Source organism: Vipera ursinii (assembly GCF_947247035.1).
Source record: "Vipera ursinii genome assembly, chromosome: 6".
Lineage (NCBI taxonomy): Eukaryota > Metazoa > Chordata > Lepidosauria > Squamata > Viperidae > Vipera > Vipera ursinii.
In genome coordinates this window covers 67,321,449-67,344,834 of record NC_139515.1, presented here as the reverse complement: position 1 = coordinate 67,344,834, position 23,386 = coordinate 67,321,449, and the positions used below count along the sequence as shown (strand labels likewise).

The following is a 23,386-nucleotide window of genomic DNA, read 5'->3' as shown; positions in this document are numbered from 1 at the left end:
CAGCGTATAGAACTGTATCTCATTAGCTAGAATTTAATTTCAGCAAGTACTATAAAACATGCCATTCTGTTGAGAGAACTATTTTTAAAAGTTTTACAGGTAGCCGTCAACTTACACCATTTGTTTAATAACTGTCTGATCTGAAGTTACGACAGTGCTGAAAAATGTGACAACTGGTCCTCACACTTAGAACAGCTGCACTATGCCCCCAGTCACATGATCAAAATTTGGGCAATTGGCATATACCGTGTTTCCCCGAAAGTTAGACTCAGCCCAATAGTAAGCCCTAGCCCTACTCCAAAACCAAGCCCTAGTTTGGGGGTGAGGCTACCCTACACGCCCCACACCCGCTTACCTTACTGGTAGGACCACCACAACCAGGCCTTCCACACCCTGACACTTGTCGCAACGCTACTTGACTTCTTCTGCAGCCGCTTGCCACCACTTGTGGACGGCTGCCATGTGGCACATTGCGCTGTTGCCGCTCCTCCCAGCAGGAGGCCGCATGGCGCTTCGGGCTGCTTCTGTTGCTTGCGCACTTTGAGTTGCTTCTGTTGCTTGTGGAAATGGCCCAAAGAGCCACGCGCCATCCTGCTGCGAGCAACAGAAATGGCACAAAGAACCATGCAGCATCCTGCAACAGCACAATGTGCCACATGGTGTCTGGCCACAAGTGGCAGCAAGCGGCCGCAGAAGAAGTCAAGCAGCGGCATGACAGGTGTCAGGGTGTGGGAGCCTGGCTGTGGTGGTCCTAAGGTAAGACATTCTCTGAAATTAAGACCTAGTGCCTCTTTTGGAGGCAAAAAATATATAAGACTGGGTCTTAATTTCAGGAAAACATAGTATTTACAATATCCCAGGGTCACATGTTCACTATCTGTGATCTTCCCAGAGGGCTTTTGACAAGCAATGGGGGGAAGCCTGATTCACTTATCAACCACACAATTCACTTAATCCCAGCAAAAATCATAAAATTAGGTGCTATTCACTTAATGACTGCATCACTTAGTGAGAGAGATGGCCTGGTCCCAACTGTGTAAGTTGAGGACTACCTATACTGCGCAATAGGAACCAGCCAATTTAAACCAGTCTTTCTGACTTTAAACTTTCTATTTAAGTTATCCCAAATGAAATGATTATACTACTACATCAGAACCTAGAAAAATATTTCCTGTACTTGACAAATCAAGTTAAGTGGAAAAACCAATTTACCACAAAATGAAAACAAGTATCCTACCAAGAATTAAACTCTTTTTTTACAAATGTCAATTTTTTATTTCAATAATTGTTAAAATGAAAACCGCTTTGAAAACATGACATGAAAATATATATGAAAACCTAAAAATATACTACAGTATATTATTTCATTAGATTCTGATGAAACATATATTCCCATGCATTGGCTTTTATATTCCTCTAACAAGCACACAGGAATGAAGTTATAAATAATAATGATACCTTCCAATAGGACAAGTGAATTTGTACAATTTCTTCATAAATCCTATGACTGTATTTGATAGCCTAATCTTAGCAACCCCTTTTTTAAACTACTGACTTTGTTCTGTAGTGTGCTCTATAATGTTCATACCAGCTTAAAAGCATGCTTGTGATTGAATTAGCTTATATAACAGGATATAAAATGTCATAGCAAGTTTTGCTGGAATGATAATGAGAAGAATTTGTGCATAAAATGAAACAAAGATGCTGGCTCCTGTGCCAAACATTCATTTGATGGCAACACTTCAAATAAATTATTTCTTATAACAACTGGATTGTTATATTCTACAACCACATCCCAAGCAGCCACCCAGCTGGGCTCAATAAAGCTATTTTCCAATGTGCTGTATATACACACGAACACCCATACTTCCCAGATGCTCTCTGTGTAAAACATCTGGTTTCAAATGCATAGTAAAGTCTTTCCAAAAACCCATTACATTTGTTTAATGGACTCGTACAGTTCAGCTAAAATATCCTGGAGCAGACTGCATTTCTACTCTATAAGTTCCATCTGCAAAAAGCAGAAACAGCAAATGAGAATTCTTTACTTGATTTATGCTGCCTTTATGATCAGCCAGTTCATAAAGAACAAACTTAGCTCAACAGACAATAACACAGACTGTTTTAAATATATCCTTAATATACTTTCTCTGTTATACTTTCCACTGAAGCAAAAGACCCAGTTCTGAAGACACAAGAGATACCAACAGCCATGTAATTTCCTGTTTTCTTTTCCCGATAATTCCAAGAATCTCGGGAATTTATAGTGAATGTGGCAATATTTACTTTTCTTACTGTCAGAGGCTGGAAGAAGACAAGTTACACTACATAGTGACTGATTTAATTTATCCTCAGATACCCAGTGGCAAGGGGTGTGGTGGCCTAGGAGTCAAAACACTGGGCTTGTTCACTGGAACGTTCAGGACCCAAGTACTGCATGACAGGGGGAGTCCCAGTTCCTGCCAACCTAGCAGTTAGAAAGCATGCAAATCCAAGTAGACAAACAGGTACCACTTTAGTGGGAAGTAACAGCATTCCATAAGCCTTGGCCTATAGTCATGCTGGCCACATGACCATGGAAGGGTCTTCAGACAACACTGGCTTCCTCAGCTAGGCAATGGAGATGAGCACTGCTTCCTAGAGTCAGATATGATTAGATTGGGAAAACCCTTACCTTTTTTAAAAATCCCAGTGACAGCTGTTCCAATAAGCTTACATATGAATTTATATGATCTGAATTCATCTCTCCATTGTCTGGTAGTCGCCTCATATTCATTTTAATTTTAGATATATATTGATTCATTTCACTGAAGTGGGAAAATCTGCATAACAGGATATCTTAGGTGATTTTTTTTACTGGACATGGCAATAAATTCAATTTTTACAGATTTCATTTCAAAAATCTTGAAGATATTTTATTTTATCTTTAAAAAAGCTGATCAGGCTGAATTTTGAGACTCCTCTATGAACTACCAGTTAAGACATCAAATGTTTGCCTGTTCAATGCATAGAAGAATCTCAAACTTCAGCAATAAAATAAAGATTTCAAGATGGCAGACATATACAAAATTAGTTGTATACGTATATTAACAAATATAAACAAAGCAAAACTCTTAAGACTTGGCAACTTGATTCTAGTTGCACGGAATCTCCTTATAGGTCAAGAAAATCCATAAACTGGAGAGGCCTACAAGAAGAGATCCAATTAGAACTGACAGGTAAAAAGTAATCAGTAACAAAAAAAGTTAAGCCTATTATATGATAATATTAAGGGATCCAACACCAAAACTAACTTAAATATCAGAGAAGAAAGCACTGATTTATGTTTGTGGACTGTAAAATGGCTAGTTGGCATATAAATATTGCAACAACAAACTAACAAATGATAACCAGAGTCCAGGTGAACATAGCCTTGACTCAGAAGCTGTTTTTTTTTCCCAAGAGGGTGTCCAATCATAAGAGCCCCAGGCAAAAATGGTCCATTAGGCTTATGTGAGATAGCACACCTCCCTGCCAGCACTGTCCACAGCAAGCTAAGATTTTACCAAAATGATAAAACATTCCTTTTGATGTCACAACACAAACACTAGTCCTTACATACTTACACTGTGTAAATGATGCATTTACAATAAGGAACTTCTATCACATTGCACAGTTTATTACTGTTCACTTCTTAGAAATCCATGTCCTCTTCTCATAAAGGTATGTAAAATCTTCAAACAATGTATTACAGTATAAATCAAACAAATAAATAAACCTGAATCATACTAAAATTTTGATCATATGGACAGTAGGCAGAACAGCTGGAAAAAAGAGAGTGACTGAAAGAGAGATTAAAACGCAGTAACAAAAACCGATCTGAACTAACTGTATTTATGCATTGAACAAAGACATTCCATTATAAAAGGTCAGTGATATGAAAATAAGATTATTTTTTAAAAATACCAGATCATCATATGTTCAGATTTAAGCAGTGCTCTAAAATTATTTTCTGGGCTTGATCATGCAAGACTGAACTGAAAAACTTAATTAAAGGAGGGAGGGATTATCTTGTTCAGGTTGACAGCCATACTGTCAGTGTAATTATGAGCTGATTATAGGCATTTAAACCATGCTAATGATCATCATTTGCATGTTTCCAGATTTCTGTAAATATTTAGTTGCCAAGAAAAATATAGCATTCAATCTACAATATATCTACATTGAGATTCCCACTGGAGAAGCTTAAGTTAAAAATGCAATATATGTGAACATTAAAAATGTTTTAAATCATATGATTTTTTACTACAAATCAATTATCATTTTTCCTACCAGATTTTAAAAACACACTGTACAGTAATATTTTAATTTTAAAAGAGTGATTGCACAAATACTATGAAATACACTCATATGCTTCTACTAATCATTATAGTATTGGGACATACTAAATGAGATTTGGAGTCAGACGGAGACAAAGCAATTTGGAATCAGGAAATTTTCCCAAGGAAGGCTGGGCAGAAAAGTTTTGTAGTAGCAACATAAACTGGGCTTCAAAAAAAATCATACAATTTTTAGGGCTACTTGGGCAATTTTTAAATCATTCTATACATCTAAACAGCAACATCCTCCAGATTGGCTAAGGATATTCATTTTATCTTCCTTGGGATAGCATGATTTTAGTAAGGTATACCTATTTTCAAATAGAATAGGCCAGATGGTCATAAGACTGGATGTAAAAGAATGATTTTTTTTTGTTAAATTAACCGTGGCCGTGCTTGCAAATTAATGGAGTTGTGGCCATGTTATAATCATAAATATCAGTTTCTAGGAAACCCGTGATGTTGTCATTCAATGCATACCCCATCATTTTACTTATATAAATACAGCCCGGAGCAGACATTCTCTTATGTACCAAATAGCCCAGATTCTGCCACTGGGGAGATCTTCAAAAGGACTCTTCTGGTCACTTAACTAACCAGCTAGATTTATAGCCAAAGACAAATTCTTCAGGTAGTCAGATCTTAAGATAATTAGAGTTTGAAAGGTCAATGTTATTTGTTTTTAACCATTTAGTCAAGTCAAGTCTGACTCTTGGTGACTTTATTGGCAAGTGCTCTCCATGCTCTCCATAGCCAAGGCTATGGTCTTCCCAGTTGCAATGTATGGCAGTGAAAGTTGGACCATAAAAAAGGCTGAGTGCCAAAGAATTGAGGCCTCTGAACTGTGGTTCTGGAGAAGACTCCTGCAAGTCCCTTGGACTGCAAGGCTATCAAACCGGTCAGTCCTAGAGGAGATCAACCCTGACTGCTGCTCTTTAGAAGGCCAGATCCTGAAGCTAAAACTCAAATACTGTGGCCACCTAATGAGAAGGAAGGACTCACTGGAGAAGAGCCTAATGCTGGGAAAGATTGAGGGCAAGAGAAGAATTTATTTTTTATTTATTTTAATCCCATTTATATCCCGCCCTTTTCCGAAGACTCAGGGCAGCTTACAATTTAAGCACAAACCAATGTGCTTAGCAATAGCCTTCATTCTATGTATATGCCTGCTTATACATAGAATATGTATATTCTATGTATATGGGACAACAGAGAATGAGGTGGCTGGATGGAGTCACTGAAGCAGTAGGTGTGAGCTTAAATGGACTCCAGAAGATGGTAGAGGACAGGAAGGCCTGGAGGAACGTTGTCGATAGGGTCGTGATGGGTCAGACACAACTTCGCAGCTAACAACAACAACTCCATGCTACCTTGTCAAGCACAGCTTCTTTCAACTATTGCATGTTCAACTTTGCATAAGATTTGATGTTATCAAGCCAGTGGGTTCTTTGCTTGCCCCTTCTTTGTCCACTAACCATTCCTAGCATCATTGCCTTCTCCAATGAATTTGCAAACATAACAATAGTCAAAGTAAATCAAACATAGTGTTATGATTTAAGTTTAAGGCCAGTATCAACATTTTAAATTGTGACCAGTAGGCAACTGGTAGACCCTTCTGATCTTTCAGTACAGACTTCACAGGATCTCTGTATGGTAAAATCTTCATTCAGTGGACTTTAGATGCAGTAGAAAAAATTTGACTGTCCAGGCCAGACAATTGGCATACTGCTATTGATAGAAGCAAGTTAACAGAAACTTTCACAACCCCTACTCTCACTAGGGTATTTCTATCACTTAATAAATAGAAATAGAAATGAAAACAAAAGCCAAGCCCATTTGCTGCTCAAAATGTCTGCTCATCTTCTGTGCATGTGTCTATGCGCAGATAATACTTTAAGTCTGCCATCCTAGTGAAGTGGCACATCTCTGCATACATAGATGTCCTCACACAGAGGCCCTCCAAACCTTACGGTACCTTCAAATGAACTCAGAAGCTCAATACATGGGCTAATGGGTTCAAAAGTATGCCTTAGTCATTTTGCTGTGCACACTTCCCAGTGGTTCAGACAGCACAAAATTAAGCTTCCACTCTTAATAAACTAAGAAGAGAGCAGTACCTCTCATTTCAGCTATATTCTATTCAGATTTTGTTTCTTAACTTAAGTCTATATTTTATAAGTGGGGATCACAGCTGGGGAATATGTATGAACAATCTAATACTGTAAAATACATAAAATGATGACATACCATTGAAAGGCTGGTCAGTCTAATGTAGAATGACAAGCTTTATTAAACCATGATCAACTTTAAAAATTAATTTGGTTCCCACAGTATGCTAAGCCCCACTGAGCCAAACTAAATATATCATCCTTATAGACTAGCTCAATGTCTAGCATTACTTAGTGTAGTGGCTAAGGTGTTGGACTAGTTCTACTCGCTCAGCTACAGCTTTGAGTTGTACCAAGTAAAGGTTGTACAAAGTAAAGTATATCAATGTAATAAATATATAAATATTGTTTCACAATAACCAGATCCCATATCCTGGAAGCTTTTTTTCCATAGCCATTTTTAAATATTGTTTCACAATAACCAGATCCCATATCCTGGAAGCTTTTTTTCCATAGCCATTTTTTTAAAAAAATGAATAGTTTCTCACAAACAATTTTTATTATATCCCCCAAACATATAAGATCTGAATAAGCATATGTGCACTAGTTTTATGATATTACACGAGTTTACTTTTTAAGATCACTTATTTTATCAAACTTAGATGCTGGTAACCAATTTTCATCCTAAAGTGAATCAAAATATACTGTAATTATTATCTAAGATAGCTGAATGTAAAGGAGACATGAATCATTTGTATACATGTGGTTTCTTTTATATATTTTACTGCTACAGTTTGGATATCAAATAACTTTACATTTAACTAGCGAACACAGGCATTCCTTCTCATTTAAAACTGAACATTACTGAGGGGATTTTGGATTCATTAAACATCTGGAATTTCTGATATGAATCCAAGATATTTGATCAGCATGGGCAACCATTCAACTCCCATTCAATATCTCACCCAGCCCCCCCAAAGTTCTGCATCTGAAATCTAATTTATTCAAATGTATGGTGTTGTCTGTGTAGACATGGTGATACATATGTGCTGTTTGAAACTGTACTTCACAAACTATAGCTTACAGATGTTGAGGACTTTCATGTGGGCAAGACAAATGAGAATCCTATGCCTGACTGCATAGGCTGAGTCCAAGAAACAATAGCAGAAAAACACAAATGAAAGCCTAAGCACACTTGTGGTTTTAATGAACTAGTCATCAAATATTGCATGTATCTCACTGTCCTTCATAAGAAAATATTCGGCAAGAGAACTATGCATTTTTAATTTTACCAGAATTGTTACATAGGATGTCTGTCAATTAAAGAATGTGTGTCTCGAATTTTGTGAAGAATAAATACTCCCATGCAAGAACTGCTTGTTCTAAATAGCTTTTTCCAGACATATTACTTATTTGTTAAATTTATATCGCTGCCAATCTCACCTGAAGTGACTCATCCCAAGTGAATATAACAAAGTGTAATTTTATACATGTTTTCAGATAAAATTTGCTCCATGTCAGATACTTTAACTTTAAATATATTTTTATTAAGAAACCCACTTACAAATTACATTATTTATCAATTTGATTATGATCTTTCTTGTCAAATGTGGTCTTAAAATTGTTAGTGACCATTTATGAGAATGCAACAGTGCTTTTATTTAACAGTTACTTGGCAAGTAAATTCCACTGTGCATTCATTTCATTCAGCTAAATTTGGAGGGGAATGTTCATTGATTTTTCATAAATGAGAGAAATAACTTTAAGGATGCTTTCTTAAGATGTCAAGTGACGTTGTCAATAATGGTAATTTATTTATTTATTTTTTATTTAATCCCATTTATATCCCGCCCTTCTCCGAAGACTCAGGGCGGCTTACAATTTTAAGCACAAACCAATGTGTTTAGCAATAGCCTTCATTCTATGTATATGCCTGCTTATTAGGGCTTTCGCCCCCCCCCCAGCGGCATTATTACAAAGTCAGCTTATTGCCCCCAACAATCTGGGTCCTCATTTTACCTACCTCGGAAGGATGGAAGGCTGAGTCAACCTTGAGCCTGGTGGGATGCGAACCTGCACTAATTGCAGGCAGCTGGTGTTACTTAAGGAGGCATTAGCCCACTGCTCCACCAAGGCTAATGTCCCAAGGGTAATGTCCCAAAAGCTCTAATATGACAATCTTAAGAGAGACCCCCTTGGGATAAAGTTACCTCATGCATTTGTGTCTATATTACTATAGCATTTTAATTGATTCCCAATTTTAAAAATAGTTTTTAAAGATTCCATTGAATAAAATGACTAACCTTCAAGATGAAAGAACTTCCTGTCACTGAAGCAAGAAATCAGTCACACATTGTCCGCAAAGAGTTATTTGAGAAATATATATCTCAGCATTCCCAGGAAGTTGGGTTTCTGCTTATTTGCTCATTAGCCATTGCCTGGTGTCCCTGCCTTAATAATACTTTTAAGTGAGTCAAGAATATATTCCTGTGGATCTTAAGACATAGTCATGAAATATTGATGAACAATGTAAAATCAGGGTCTCCAACCTTGCCAACTTTAAGACTTGTGGACTTCAACCCCCAGAATTCATCAGCCAGCATTAATATTGTTCATTACACTTCTGATTGGTGGATAAAATTGATATAATATGAATTCCTTTGACTACAGTCCACAAATGGAGTTAGAATTTTTTCCCTTAATTGCGAAGCTATTATAAACATGCCACTAAATTTGTGCAGATTGCCTATTCCTTTGCACTTCACAAATAGCAGCCTGCCTCTCCTATGCCTAACAACACAAATGGTATTGATTTCCATAAAGTCTGAGTCTTTTTCTGAAAACTAAGCATGGTCTCAACAAAGTACAGCTTTGAAAACCAGGTTTAGAAAAGTTAGGTAGTATTTTCATCTATTCTGAATAAATACTTAGCAGATTTTCCATCCCTTTAGCAGCTCCCATTCACAAACCATTTATTTTTCTTTTTTAATCAGACTTTTCTTTGATAGAAATTGTAAGTGAAGCCAGCTGCAAGCAAGCTCTGTCTTCAGAAAAGCTGCAGAGCTAGACATGTTGATGATAATAAACTGAATCTGGAATTTCTCTCATCTAATTTGTCAATCAGTTTTTTTATTAAAAAATCCTCTTTTTTAATCATCTATACTTGAAACCAAACTTCAATTGCAGTTGACTGAAAAGTACAGTATTTAGGACAAATATATTTTCAGGGTGATGGATGGAGGTTAGAGTAAATGAACAAAAATGTCATATAAGCGAAATAGTTTTTCACATAGAGTACAAAGTAAAATGCAATACTAAGTATCTAGAAAGAGATTAAATATTATACTGGCAAACAACCAATCTGATGTGCAGAATTCTTGGAAAAGTAAATAGGAGAAAAGAAAAAGAATTCCCAGTTCCCCTGCAATGAGAATAGTTTGTGTGTATGTGTGTGTGTGTGTGTGTGTGTGTGTGAGAGAGAGAGAGAGAGAGAGAGAGAGAAAGAGAGAGGGGGGAGGTGTTTTCCTCCTTCAATTTTATTGCATACTTAGTCAGGCCTTTAAATAATAAAGTATATAGTTCAACTCCAGATAACTGTATAGATATCTCAGGGGTTGCCACAAAGAAGAGAGTCAAGCTACTCTCCAAAGCACCTGAAGGTAGGAGAAGAAGCAACCGATGGAAACTAACCAAAGAGAGAAGCAACCTAGAACTAAGGAGAAACTTCCTAACAGTTAGAACAATTAATCAGTGGAACAACCTGTGAATGCTCCAATACTAGAAGTGTTAAGAAGAGACTGGAGAGCCATTTGTCTGAAATGGTATAGGGTTTCCTGCCTGAACAGGGGTTGAACTAGATGACCTCCAAGGTCCCTTCCAACATTATTGTTGTTGTTGTATGTCCATGTAGTTTCCTGGCAACAGTGCAAGAATGATTTCCCAAGACCCTCTTATGAGATGCTTTTTAACTTTCCTCTCAAGTACCAAGCTCTGAGATTTCCTAATAGTGTCCCTTCCAATTCCACCTGCTCAGCTTTATATAAAAAAGCTGACTAAGATCATAACCACAATCACAGATTTGCTTAGCAACTGCTTTGCTTAATGACCATGTTGCTGGTCCCAATTCTGCTCACTATGCTAGGACTACCTGAATTGCAATTTAAAGTGTTATTGAGGAAATTGCAAAAAAACACCAAAAAACCCTCCTTATTGTTGTGCTGTAAGGATATATGGCAATTCCAACTCTGTCATGTTTCACCTTGACAAGCTTCAAAGTTGTAAAGAGAAATGGTTTTATGGAATTCAGGGTCAAATATAAATTCTCAATGTCCCTGGAATGATTTAGACAGATTCTGTTCATTATTAGAATCCATGATTTATGAACCTATTTTGAATCCAAATTTATTTATTTTTTTATTCATTCATTCATTTGCACCTAGCCTTTAATATTTTTACAAATAACTGAAGGTGGCAAACATACCCCGTGTATCTTCCTCCCTCTATTTTGCATGAAGCATAAAATGCTGTTGTGCTGTATCTGAGTGAATTAACAAAATGTTCACTTTTTCCACCACAGTAGCCTCGAAAATGTTGCCCACACAAAAATGAATTTGTCTATTTAAGAACAGACAGAATTGCAGCAAGTCACAATGTATTTTCAAATTAATCCTATGCCAGCTTTTACTTAGAAACAAACTGGGAAAATAGGAGCAAAGAAACACCACAACAGCTGGCATGACTAGGCAGTTATCAATGAAAGAGAAGGAGAAATTAGGTGGCCAGATTTTATTCTATAACCCATAACAAAAATTGTTTCTTCCTTGCATATAATTCTGTGTAATCCATGGTACACAGCAAACCCTTAAATGCCAGCCTACCCTGCAGATTACTTTACAGATTACTACTGTTACATGTTTATATAAATCATTCTTGAACTTCAGAATCGCAGTGAATGTTTGGCAGGCAGGCTCCCTCACTATAAGGAGGCTGTATTCCTACATTTCATTTCATTCAGTATGCAACCTAATCTCCACTACATTATTACAATGTAGTGTTTACAATTACAAGAGTAAATAACAAGTTGCTGCTAACAACAAACTAAATCTAACATACATATCTACAATCCAACTCACAGCTCAACAGCCATCACATAAACGAGGGCTGAGAAAGTATTATACATTTCTTAAAACAAATGTCAAACTTATAAGCATTTTTCAGAATAAAAAATAATCAAATTCCTAGATGCCCATATCTACCTTGTAGGAGAGTGGTATGTAGGAAAGCAAAAGAACAGAATGTACATAGATTAATATTTTAAGTCTATAATCTTTTCTCCCATTTGGGGATGTTTAGAGATTTTCCTGCAAGATTTCATAACACGTTCTATTTGGTGATTTTCTGATTTTTCTACAAAAAGTCCACAGCTGTATGCTTCAAACCAAAATTACAACTAATAAAATATTAATGGAAATGTTTTTGTTTAGGTAACCTGGTGAGAGTAAGCTGCCAAGGATATTTCTAGATGTTGCCCTATGATTCCAAATATTTACATATTAGTTTGTAGGAAAATGCTGCCTCACCTACTAATATGACAGCAAACAAATGACATAGGTGGGAACATGACCTTGAGATTTGTAATGCAGTCCTAAGCTTTTCTCTACATGAGGTCATGATGGGAATTATGCAGGTCACATTGTACCAAGGACCCCCTCTGCTGGTCACAATACATAGCAACCCTAATCAAAGCTCTTTAATGGTTCCATAAGTTATGACTAAGGTGAAAGATAGCATAGATAGGAAAGAGAAGGCTAAATGAATTCCCACTTTAAGTTCTGGCCCAAATACTTTTCATAACACTCTTATGTGTGAAGAGTGTATATTACACATATTAACAGACAGAGATGTTTATACGTTTTTCAGTAAAGTACATTGCCATTTTTAACACAACTAAGCATTATCATGAGGCATGAAACAAATTAAAACCCAAGAATCCATAAACAAGTAAATATATTATAAATATCACTGCTACTGCATTTTGATGACTTCTCTCCATTGTCCATGGTTTTTGTCTCTTTAACTGCAAAAAGTTGCATTGCTCTAAAAATCAAATCTAAAAAACTATCCGCCCTGTCATAAAATGAATAAACATGAGGTTATTGAAAAGAACAGACTAATACAATCTGGAAATGATATTCTTCAGCTTGTACATTTTTTTGAGCTAGATGTTTTGCTAATTTTAAATCCTGGTAATATGATACACTGCAGGCAATGTTCTTTTTCAAAGAAAAAAGCAGGCAGCTAAAGTGAACATGAGCACTCACTTCTGCTTTTGATTAACTATCTTAATGATTTAGTAAAATGACAGAGAGCATAATACAACATTAAGAGTTATCTGAACCAGGTGTTTGAAGATTCTTTTTATGCTATACAGCACTGGGATATTATTTAATTATTTATTTTGACCACTGCACTAGGATTTAGTGTTTTTAACTACATATCACACCATGGAAAAGCTTAAATGTTCTTAAATAGAGGATGCTGTCACATACACAATCACACCACAAGTAGTTAAGGTGCTTTTTACTACTCTATTGTTTGCTTATTTGTTTACTTGAGTCTCTTGTTCAAAATATTGACTAAGCAAGCAACAGGAAAAATTGAAAATAGAAACAAAACATGGAGCCTGTACCAAATCTACTGCAAAGTACTTGATCAAACAATTGTATAAGTCTGCAGAAAGCACATACGTACCTGATTTAAATGCAGAACTGTCAGATGTAGCCAGACAGCATCAAAAGAAAATAGCAGTACTTTTAGCCTATTACATGAAAACTTGATACACGTGCCTGAATTTTTCTGATATTCAGGCATCTATTCAGGTGACAAAAAGTACAGAAGTTGCGCTGAGGACTGTTATAGTACACCGCAACATTAGTTTGCAAAATACAAGTGGACTCTAAACTTCGCTTTGATAGGAGCAATTGCATCAATGTGTTTGCTATAGAGGTTAATAAAGTCCATGTCATCACTCCCACTAACACACTGTTAGCCTTTAAAATTTCTTTAATCTCAAAGCCATCTCTGGTTAGAAAACTAGGGTATGTGTTTCAATGGATGTTATGTCCACACTTTGAACAACAGAGCAACGTCAATTGCTGGAAGGGAAGAGACAAATAATGCCAATTTACAAATGATCCAGTTCTCCTTATTCAAGGAACTACCTTTGATTTCTATAAATGGGCTCAGTTGACATCTGGAGAGAAAGGCTCAAAATAAAATTCTCTGATCAAACACTTCTGGAGAACTCACAAACACTCCTCCAGTGAATTTTTGGATCCCAGAAAGAGAGGAGGAGGCAAGAACATAAAAAAACCTCCCTAAAGGCCAAGAGAGGGCTAGAGCTTGAGATAAAGAAAGCAAAAGCAAAAGCAGGACTACAGTCACCTTCAAGCTTCGAAATTTTAGGTATATCACAAAATAATCTTTCCCAAGCTGCTACCCTCCCTGGTGCATTAGAACTACAACTCCCATGACTCTCAGGTTTTGTAGTTAATGGCTGAGAATTATATGAGTTCGTGTTATTTAGTTTTTATTTTTAAGATGTTGAAACCCCTTCGCTCCAGAAGCAGCATACAAAGCAAAACAGTTGTCCCAAAATCTCCCCAGAGCATCCACCTTAAGAGAAGGCTGCCATAAATAAAAGGTCTACTCAAAAAGTGCCCGGCTGAGATGCTTCAATAACCCCACCAACTCTTGTCCAGCAGCCCCTCCCAGGCCAGTGCTTTTAGCCCTTACCACTCTGCCTGAGAATCTCTCGATGGCCCTCTTGACTTTGCCATAGGTACCCTTGCCCAGCGTTTCTTGCAACTCGTAGCGATGTTTCAGGTTGTGCTTGTGATGGTGCCTCTTGACCCCTTGCTGCTGCTTCAGCTCCTGTTGGGAAGCGCTGACAGGGCTGACGGCCGAAGCAGCCGAGTCCCCTGAAGAAGGAGCTTCCGCTGCGGACTCCTCCATAGCCGCTCCCGCCGCTTCACCGACAGTCCGCGCAGCCTCCCGGCAGCATTGCTGAGGAGCTTCTGTGCTGCTGCCATCCAGCGCAGTCCTATCCATCTCCCGCTCGGGCAGGCGTGCGCCGAGAAGGCACTAGGAGCGGCGCGGGAGGAGCCTCGGGGGTCCCTCCCTCCCTCCCTTCAGGCGGGTTCCGCAAGGGCTGCCCTCATATTTTCGGGGCGGGAGGGGAGAGAGAGGCCGAGAAACCGGAGGCCGCAGCGCCCTCCTCTCACTCCCTGCTGGGAGACCTGAAAAGCAATTACTAAGGCGGAAATTTGGGAACGGGGAAAGCGGCCGGGCCGGAGGGGCCCCCGCTGCACCCGATCCTTTGGCGGAAGACGCTTTTCAGTTGGGGAGGGGAAAGGGGGGGGAAGCAGTACCCCCCTCCTTCGTCTTTCTTTCTTTCTTTTTCTTTCTTTCTTTCTTTCTTTCTTTCTACCTTCCCCTCCCTCCTCTTTCTTTCTTTCTTTCCTTCCTTCCTTCCTTCCTTCCTTTCTTTCTTTCTACCTTCCCCTCCCTCCTCTTTCTTTCTTTCCTTTCCTTCCTTCCTTTCTTTCTTTCTACCTTTCTTTCTTTCTTCTTTCTTTCTTTCTTTCTTTCTTTCTTTCTTTCTTTCTTTCTTTCTTTCTTTCTTTCTTTTTCCGGCCCGCAGCCGCCTTAAAAAGGGATGCGGGACAAAGCCTAAGCGCGTCCGGGTTGCGGTCTCGCCAAAGCCCAATTTCCCCGGCGCTCGTTCTTAGGGGCAATTTGGCTGCGGCGGGGCCGAGGGGCGGGGGCGGGCATGTCAGACTCCCGAGGCGACCGAAAGCAGCGCAGAGCCGCCTCTCCCCATCAGTGCTGTCAGCGAGGCGGCGGCTGATTTGGCCAGGAGAGGCGCTCGGGAGAGCTCGCCACGCCTGGGCGACTCCCAGCCGGCGACTCGGAGGCGGGCGAGCTGATGGGGCCGCCCCGCGCGGTGCTTGAGCTGGGAACGAGCCGGGCGTTGCGCGGAGAGAAATCGCTCACGGAAACTAACGGGCCGGGTGGGAGCCGGGGACCTCCCCTTCCGAGCCTGGCCTCCCATCTGGGCGGGCTCTTTAGGGCAACCCCCGAAGAAGGCGGGGAGGCGAGGCGAATCGGGGATGGAGGATCCAGCCGGCCTTTGTGCCGAAGGATGTTGCATTATTCCGCCTGGATATATTATTCATTATTCCGCCCGGATACACGGGAAATTTAGGGCCTTCAAAAGAGACTGACCAATTTGTGGTTGCCTGCAAGCAGGGGGTACCTAAGAAAGCTTCTCAGCCCTGGAGATGTAGATGGTTATGTAGAAAACAGATGGAAGCAGTCATTTGACGACATTGATGACAGATTTTGGAAGACTCCCGGTACAAAAAAGTATATCCCACACCACGTGTGTGAGGCGAGCCCAGAAAAGGGGATTCTCCTTCCCATATTTTTTTTTAAAAGAAGGAATACTGCATCAGTATTTATACTTCAGATCCATGTCTTTGCACTCAGATGGGGTCCAAAATGTTTGGAACCATATGTTTTATACTTCATTATGCTCAGGCACATATGGTTTTTAATAACAGATTACTAGGTAAGGTAATCTGAGATAATATTATTAAAAATCATATAACATGATTAGCATCATATAGATAATATAAAATCATATATAACATTTTATTTATAGGATCCTACAATTGTTGCATATTGTAGAATAGTAATATTACAGTAATGTATGGGGTAGTCCATTGGCTCAGTGCATTAGGACGCTGAGCTTGTCAATCAGAAGGTCGGCAGTTTGGCGGGTCGAATCCTGAGTGCCGTGTAGCAGAGTGAGCGCCTGTTAGTCGTCCCAGCTTGTGCCCACCTAGCAGTTCGAAAGCACATAAAAATGCAAATAGAAAAATAGGGACCACTACGGTGGGAAGGTAACAGCGTTCCGTGCGCCTTTGGCATCTAGTCATGCCGGCCACATGACCACGGAGACATCCTCGGACAAACGCTGGCTCTTCGGCTTTGAAACGGAGATGAGCCCCTAGAGTCGGAAACGACTAGCACGCATGTGCGGGGGAACCTTTACCATAGAATAGAATAGAATAGAATAGAATAGAATAGAATAGAATAGAATAGAATAGAATAGAATAGAATAGAATAGAATAGAATAGAATCTGGAAGGGATCTTGGAGGTCTTCTAATCCAGCCCCCTGCTCAAGCAGGATAACCTATACCATCTCAGACAAGTGATTGTCTAGCCTCTTCTGATAATGTTACCTCGGATTCGCCATGCAAGAAAACAAGATCACCTCCATCTTTGTGCCACAAAAAGGATCATTTTGCTCCTCTCCAATATTGTCCAGCAGATCGCCAGCTGCCAGGACCATCTCTTGTACTCTGGAGACCCCCACACACATTTGCAGGATGACATTTAATAATGTTCTTTCTTGAATGTGTAACATACTGGATTCCTCTTCCATAAATAAGAAATGAAAATCTTATTTATGGAAAACAAAAGAGATCTCCAGAAAGGACTTAAAAGCGGGTATTCTCTGTAGGAACTCTGATCCAGTGGAACAACTAATGCTAGATGTGAGAATGCCCCCTTTAGGTCATGATTTTCTGAAAAATTGATTCAACCTGGCTATTCTGGAAGGCTTTGGGGGAATAGAATAGATTAGTGATATGTTGTCTGAAGCACTATGATACCAACTCTTACATTATTGCACTGCATTGCATTGGAATCTTACATTATCTTAATCTAATTTATTATTATGTTGAAAATGTGTATGTTTGCTAAACAAATAAATGGATCTAAGAAAAGTTCTCAAATATTTTAATTATTGGACCTGTAAGGCTTTCACAGGTGCTCTTATCATACTGAATGGGTGGGTTTTCATTTAGGATAGGTAACCCACCAATATCTAACTGGACAATCAAGGATGCCATTATAGAGTCCCCTTACCTTCAGAAACAGGTCAATGTGGGAAGAAGTTGCCCTTGCAGTTTTGAAGCCCTCCCTCCCTTCCCAAGTTTGGAAGTTCTTAAGAGATGCACAGATTTGGCACAAAAACTTTCCCCAATTTGTTTTAATTTAGTTTAGCTTTGCATAGAAGGGAAAATAAGTTAACTGGTAGGCAAAAAAAATCACTTTCTAAGAAATCAAAATATGGATTTTCCAGCCTTATTATTATCACATTCTATTTCTTGATGCAACCATATATTACAATCTTCAAATAGGAATGCTATGGGATGGACTCTGTTTGCTCCCTTATCCTGTGGTGCTTTTTTTTTCTACTTAAATCATCAGTACGTTCTTTCACTATCCACCTACCCTATCTTCCTTTCTGGTCAGTTATGTTCCTACCGGTAGTAGACCATTTGAAGGATTTTGTGAATTAAAACTTAACAGTCTTTTTCTATCAAATATGTTTAGGGAGAAACTTGTTAAGAATTCTTAAATTAAATTAGGAACTCCCTTCTCTTTGCTGTTTTCATTTCACAGTAGGTTACAGGAAATGAGAGCTTTAAATGTTAGCTATGTAGTAGGCTGTCAGGTTTGGAACATTACTTTTTTTACTCCTGATTTGCTTTAGTCGTATATTTTTCTCATCCACACATCATTAGCTATGAGTTAGAACTACCAGGCTCTCCCTCTAACCAATATATACCCTAAATCTTCAGGAAATATACATTTTCTTCAGCACTCCTTTTGCACTCCATATATCAGTCTATTTTCCTGCTTTAACCACCTTCCCAGATGAACAAATGTGCCTCATGTTCTAAAGGAACTCTATCTGTAACACTTTGCTCGGTGTTTAAATTATTTTAGTTTGAGCAAAGTCAATTTTTTTAGCAAGCTATTTTCCATGACATATAAACTATGTTTGAGCAAGTTCCCTATATATGAAGAGAAATTATGTGGGAAAGCTGCATGCAAATTTAATCTCAAGGTAGGAAGTTACATGAAACGGGCTTCTAAGACAGAGCTCTATGTAACTGTATGAGTTCTCAAAGAGATGCTGCAAGGAATATCCATCAAAATGTTGCATTGCTACAGAAATCAGAGCCATTTTGCTGACAAAAAGGAAAAGACAAGAAACTTGCTTTCTGGTGCTTTTCCAAAAGTACAGCCTTCAGCCCTACAAATTTACCCACATCTTTATGTGCAAAGATTTTTTTTTTTACTAAAAACCCAGGAACAAATCTGTGTGAATGGAAATCTGTCTCACAAACTGGGTGGGATTTGTAAATTGATCTGCATATCTATAGCCACAGCAGTAAGGTTTAAATCAAGGGATTAAGAAAAAAATTAGATTTCTTAACCATATTAGATATTCCCAAAAGCTGGAGAATTTATCCCACAGGCCATCACAATGAAAATAGCAATAATATTATCAATAAGAGTATATGTGCCTGGTAATGTCACCTTTCAAATGGATGAGTCATGGAGTAGAGCATCCAGTGTTTTTTTTGTAGAAGAAAAAGGTGCCAGAACTCACACATGTCATACAACCTGCCTTGCCTACCTTACAAGGTTCCATCCAAAAAAGGTGCCGGAACTCCGTTCTGAGTGTTCTATGAGAAAAATAGCCTTATTTCATGGTACAGCTATAGATCAGGAAAAGTCTTCTTTCTGTAAGTCAGATGCCTTCACCGATTTCCAGAAGCAGCTGCGAGCAGCTTGTAAGTAAACTGTCCATAAAACATGATAACAGCAGTGGAAATATTCTATGACGGATGATTCATACAAATAGATATAGAGGAAAGATGGAAATGGGCAGAGAATTTGCATGCATTTCTTGGAAAGAGGCTGAAAATAGTTACATGATAGATTACATTTTAGGGATTTTATTTTTGTGCAAGGCTGAAATGTAAACCTTTTTTCATAATTTACATGCTGTTTATGTGATAAAGCTATTCTTTTAACTAACTAAACTACTTCAGTTTATTCATTGTAGATTATGCTGAACCCAAAGAAAGGCAAAACAGAGCTAAACGATTCAGATTTTAACTATTTATTAATCTGGCAAATTCAAATAACGGTGGTTTAAAAACTTTAACTAATATATTAAAGAATAGTAGAGGGTCAGAGGGTGGATCTTGTCCTGTAAATAGCTTTGTCACCTTCGCCTGGCTAGTATTTACTTTGAATATTGAGATATGAGGGGTAGGGGTGGGGGGGAAGAAGGAGAAGGAGAAGAAACAACCTACTCTTTAGGATCCAAAAGCAGGATAACCAACTTATATCCTGTATCATGGTTGTGATATAAGGAAAGCTACTTTCTGAATCAGAAAGTTGGCATGAATTCCCCTACATGGCTTGTAAAGTGGCATGTTGTGTTCTATTCAAATAGAGATACCAAACATGAATGTCCCAGTGGTTATACTCAGAGTACCTAAAACAAATCCCAATGGGCTATTCACAAGAAATGACCAAAAAAAATCAGGATAATGGTTCTGATATTGCAACTAAAGGCCCTCCTGTTTTTCATATGTAACACCTGGCCTTCTCATTTCATTGTGGTTTCCAGATTTATTAGCTGCTCCATCATTCCACGCACTAGGCTGTCTGGGGGATGATAAGAGTTGTAGTACAATACATTTCTAAAACACCTAGTTTGAGAAGGTCTTTGAATGCCAGTTGCATTAGTACCTGTACAAAAACAGCAATTTTGATTGTTACGGTATGTCATCTTAGCCTGAAATATACAAATTAGATAGCAAATATTTACTGTTCTGCTATTTCACAGAAAATAAATAAGGAAAAGTCAAACTTTGTAGAATTTCTTATATTTTTTACAAACAGTAGCTCCACCAGGTGGTGAATATTATTATTTTATGCCAAATGTATTCCAATACAGAGAATTTACCAATATTTTGACATATTGGAAACTCATAGCTACTTTCCATATAAAATGGCCATGATTTTATCAAATTCAAAAGAATTAAAATAATGTTATTAAAGGGAAAGTCAAATTTAATGTGACATTAATAAAATCAATTAATGCAGAACTAAGAAAGGAAGATGAGAAATACATCTCAGAGTACCTATTTCCTTTTTATTCTGTTTGGTTTTTCAAAAACTATTTGATATGTTTTAAAAACCAAATAAGCTATGTTTTTTATTAAAGGTAAAGGTAAAGGTTCCCCCGCACATGCGTGCTAGACGTTTCCAACTCTAGGGGCCGGTGCTCATCTCTGTTTCAAAGCCGAAGAGCCAGCACTTGTCCAAGGACGTCTCTGTGGTCATGGGGCCGGCATGACTAGACGCTAAAGGCGCATGGAACGCTGTTACCTTCCCACCGTAGTGGTCCCTATTTTTCTACTTGCATTTTTACGGGCTTTTGAACTGCTAGGTTGGCAGAAGCTGGGACGAGTAACAGGCGCTCACTCTATTACGCGACACTCGGGATTTGACCCGCCAAACTGACGACCATCTGATCGAGAAGCTCAGCGTCCCAACCCACTGAGCCACCGCGTCCCTTTTTTGTTTTTGATTATGACATTATTAAGTCAGAATATCCAATTATCAGTACATACCTTTCTTGCATGTTCCTGGAGACCTCATGATGGAGAGATGGCTTTTCAAAAATAAAATAATATCCTTATTTTAATTAAATCTTGAATTTGCAAGATGCAATCTTTCAGCTAAAAATATTGAATCTACGTTCATAAACATATTTATATGTCCAATTATTATAATAAAAAGTATTCTATTTTCTGAGAACATTTGTCTTAACTGGTTGTTACATAAAAAATATAATGCAGATGGAATTGAAGACTAAGTCTAGAGAGACAAAGGCTTCTGCAAGTAATGAGAGAAGTGGTAAATTCACTATGTTAAAGAAGACAAATAGTTTTTACCACATGTATAGACTATGTACATTCAAAGGAAAAAGCCCTAGGGAAAATTAGGGTATATTATAGTAAATAAATGCAATTCCACTGAGGTTTCTGATTAGAACAATAGTTTCCTTGAAGAACAGTTGATTATCTAGGATTTTCAGGTCACGATATTGAGTAAAAAGCAGATGTTTTGAAATTAAAACATGTATTAATGGCTTAACCCAGGGGTGTCAAACTGCCAGCCCATGGGCCTGATGCATCACACCAAAACCGCGCCCACACCATTGCCGGCAATGGGGGAAAAGTCCCAATATGTCGCAACACGTCGCGAGTTTGACATCCGTGGCTTAACCAATTGTTTTATATTCTGTAACCCTCTGATGCTCAGATGGGGCTCTGTAATTCGGGGACAGGCAAAAGTTTGGGGCTGGTGTATGATGTGTTCCCACAAAATAGCTGCCATTATGTAGGACAGGTGTGTCCAACCTTGGCAACTTTAAGGTTTGTAGACTTCAACTCCCTGAAGTTCACAAGTCTTAAAGTTGCCAAGATTGTATACCTTGGTGTAGGTCTTGCTTTAAGACAATTTTTTTCTTCCCAGTCACGATACATTTGTGCGTGAATAGCTGGGAATATTGTAATGAAGCCATCAATGTCTTTAAAGAGATATATGTGATGTAATCATGCTAGTATAGGTAACATAACCCTGGCTGCTGTTCTGTTAATATGTTTGTGGTAGGCAGACATTCAACAGGCTTCTCCCATCATTAATCTTTTATAACACACCCCCCAACACACCGAAATACCCCAAACCTGTCCCTAACTATATTTCAACCAAGTTTTACAGGGCAAGGAAAGCCAAGCTTCCTCTCACTATTAAAAACAGCCAACAACCTGACCACTTTCCTAATAATGCATAAGAATTTTAAAAAAACACATATATAGGCATACTGTAGCTCTTTTAACAAATTAACAAAGGGCTGTAGAGCAGAGATGGAATGTTAGCAGCAAAATGGCAAAGAGAGTTCACTCTGAATTCACAAATGAATTCCAAGGAAGTTGTTAATCGCACTATGCTTATTATGTTTTCTGCCTTGTCTCATAACATTTTTCATTCCATCGCAGACCAAGGTGGTCTGAATAAGAAAGGCTGGAATTTTGTATATTTATGTCTAGCTCAGTGAGAAAAGCCTTCTATTGCTGACCTAGCTAGAATAACCATCCTTTTGTCATTATGATGGAATGGTAAGAGTGGGTGGAGATGACTAAGACTTCAATCAGAATACTTTTGCCAATCATTTAGGCTGCTAAAATGAAAATCCTTCTGTTGAAAAGCCTATGCAATAATAGTTACAGCTACGAGTGTTCTCCCTTCTTGAAATCAGATTATAATAGGGTACCTAATCATTCCTGCTTTCTTCTACAGGACCTCGGCATATAGATTAAATCAGAAAAAGAGATGAGACACCCTGCACCAAAATTGCACAGGAAGGACTACTAGAGTTCAGGATTCCTTCATCTCTATTCACCTAACAATTAGTTAAATTTGCTTTCTGTATTCATCGTATATACTCAATCTTCATTCACTCTTTTTTTCAGGTAATGAGTGTTCTTAAGGAGGAATGGAAATACTGGTACTTTATCACAATTGCCTTAAAATGTTTGATGTCTGTGCTGTAAAAAGATTCTCTTTGTGAACCAAGAAATAACATATCTAGACAATGAGCTGTCTCCATCCTTTTCTTATTAATCTATGTCTCTTTGTTAGCTTTCCCATTCCACTTCTCTCATTATCTCCAGTTATCTTTCCTTCTGAGTCACTCAACATTTGCTCTCATGGTGTTCTGTGGGTAAGGTTCCTTCATTACAGATTTCTGATGCAGATACAGTTCTGTAGATCTCACAATTACTCTGCATTGGTTGATTCCTCTCTCTAATGTGTGGAGCTGGGGATGCCATTATATTTAGATGCATAAGCAGAGGAAGGCTTAAATTAGGCACAGATGAATGAATCAAGAGAATGGGCAAGAAACTCATAGC

At 38.3% G+C, this 23,386-nt stretch overlaps 1 protein-coding gene across 1 annotated transcript in view; it reads right to left on the bottom strand.

Annotated features, from left to right (window-relative positions):
* The window catches only part of NUAK1 (NUAK family kinase 1), a 51,365-nt gene extending 36,324 nt beyond the window's left edge, over positions 1-15,041 (bottom strand). The window contains exon 1 of the mRNA XM_083366412.1: positions 14,261-15,041. Coding sequence (XP_083222538.1) covers positions 14,261-14,575 — 315 coding nt within the window. The 5' untranslated portion in view covers positions 14,576-15,041. The remainder of the gene's footprint in view (positions 1-14,260) is intronic.
* Positions 15,042-23,386: the final 8,345 nt, after the last annotated feature.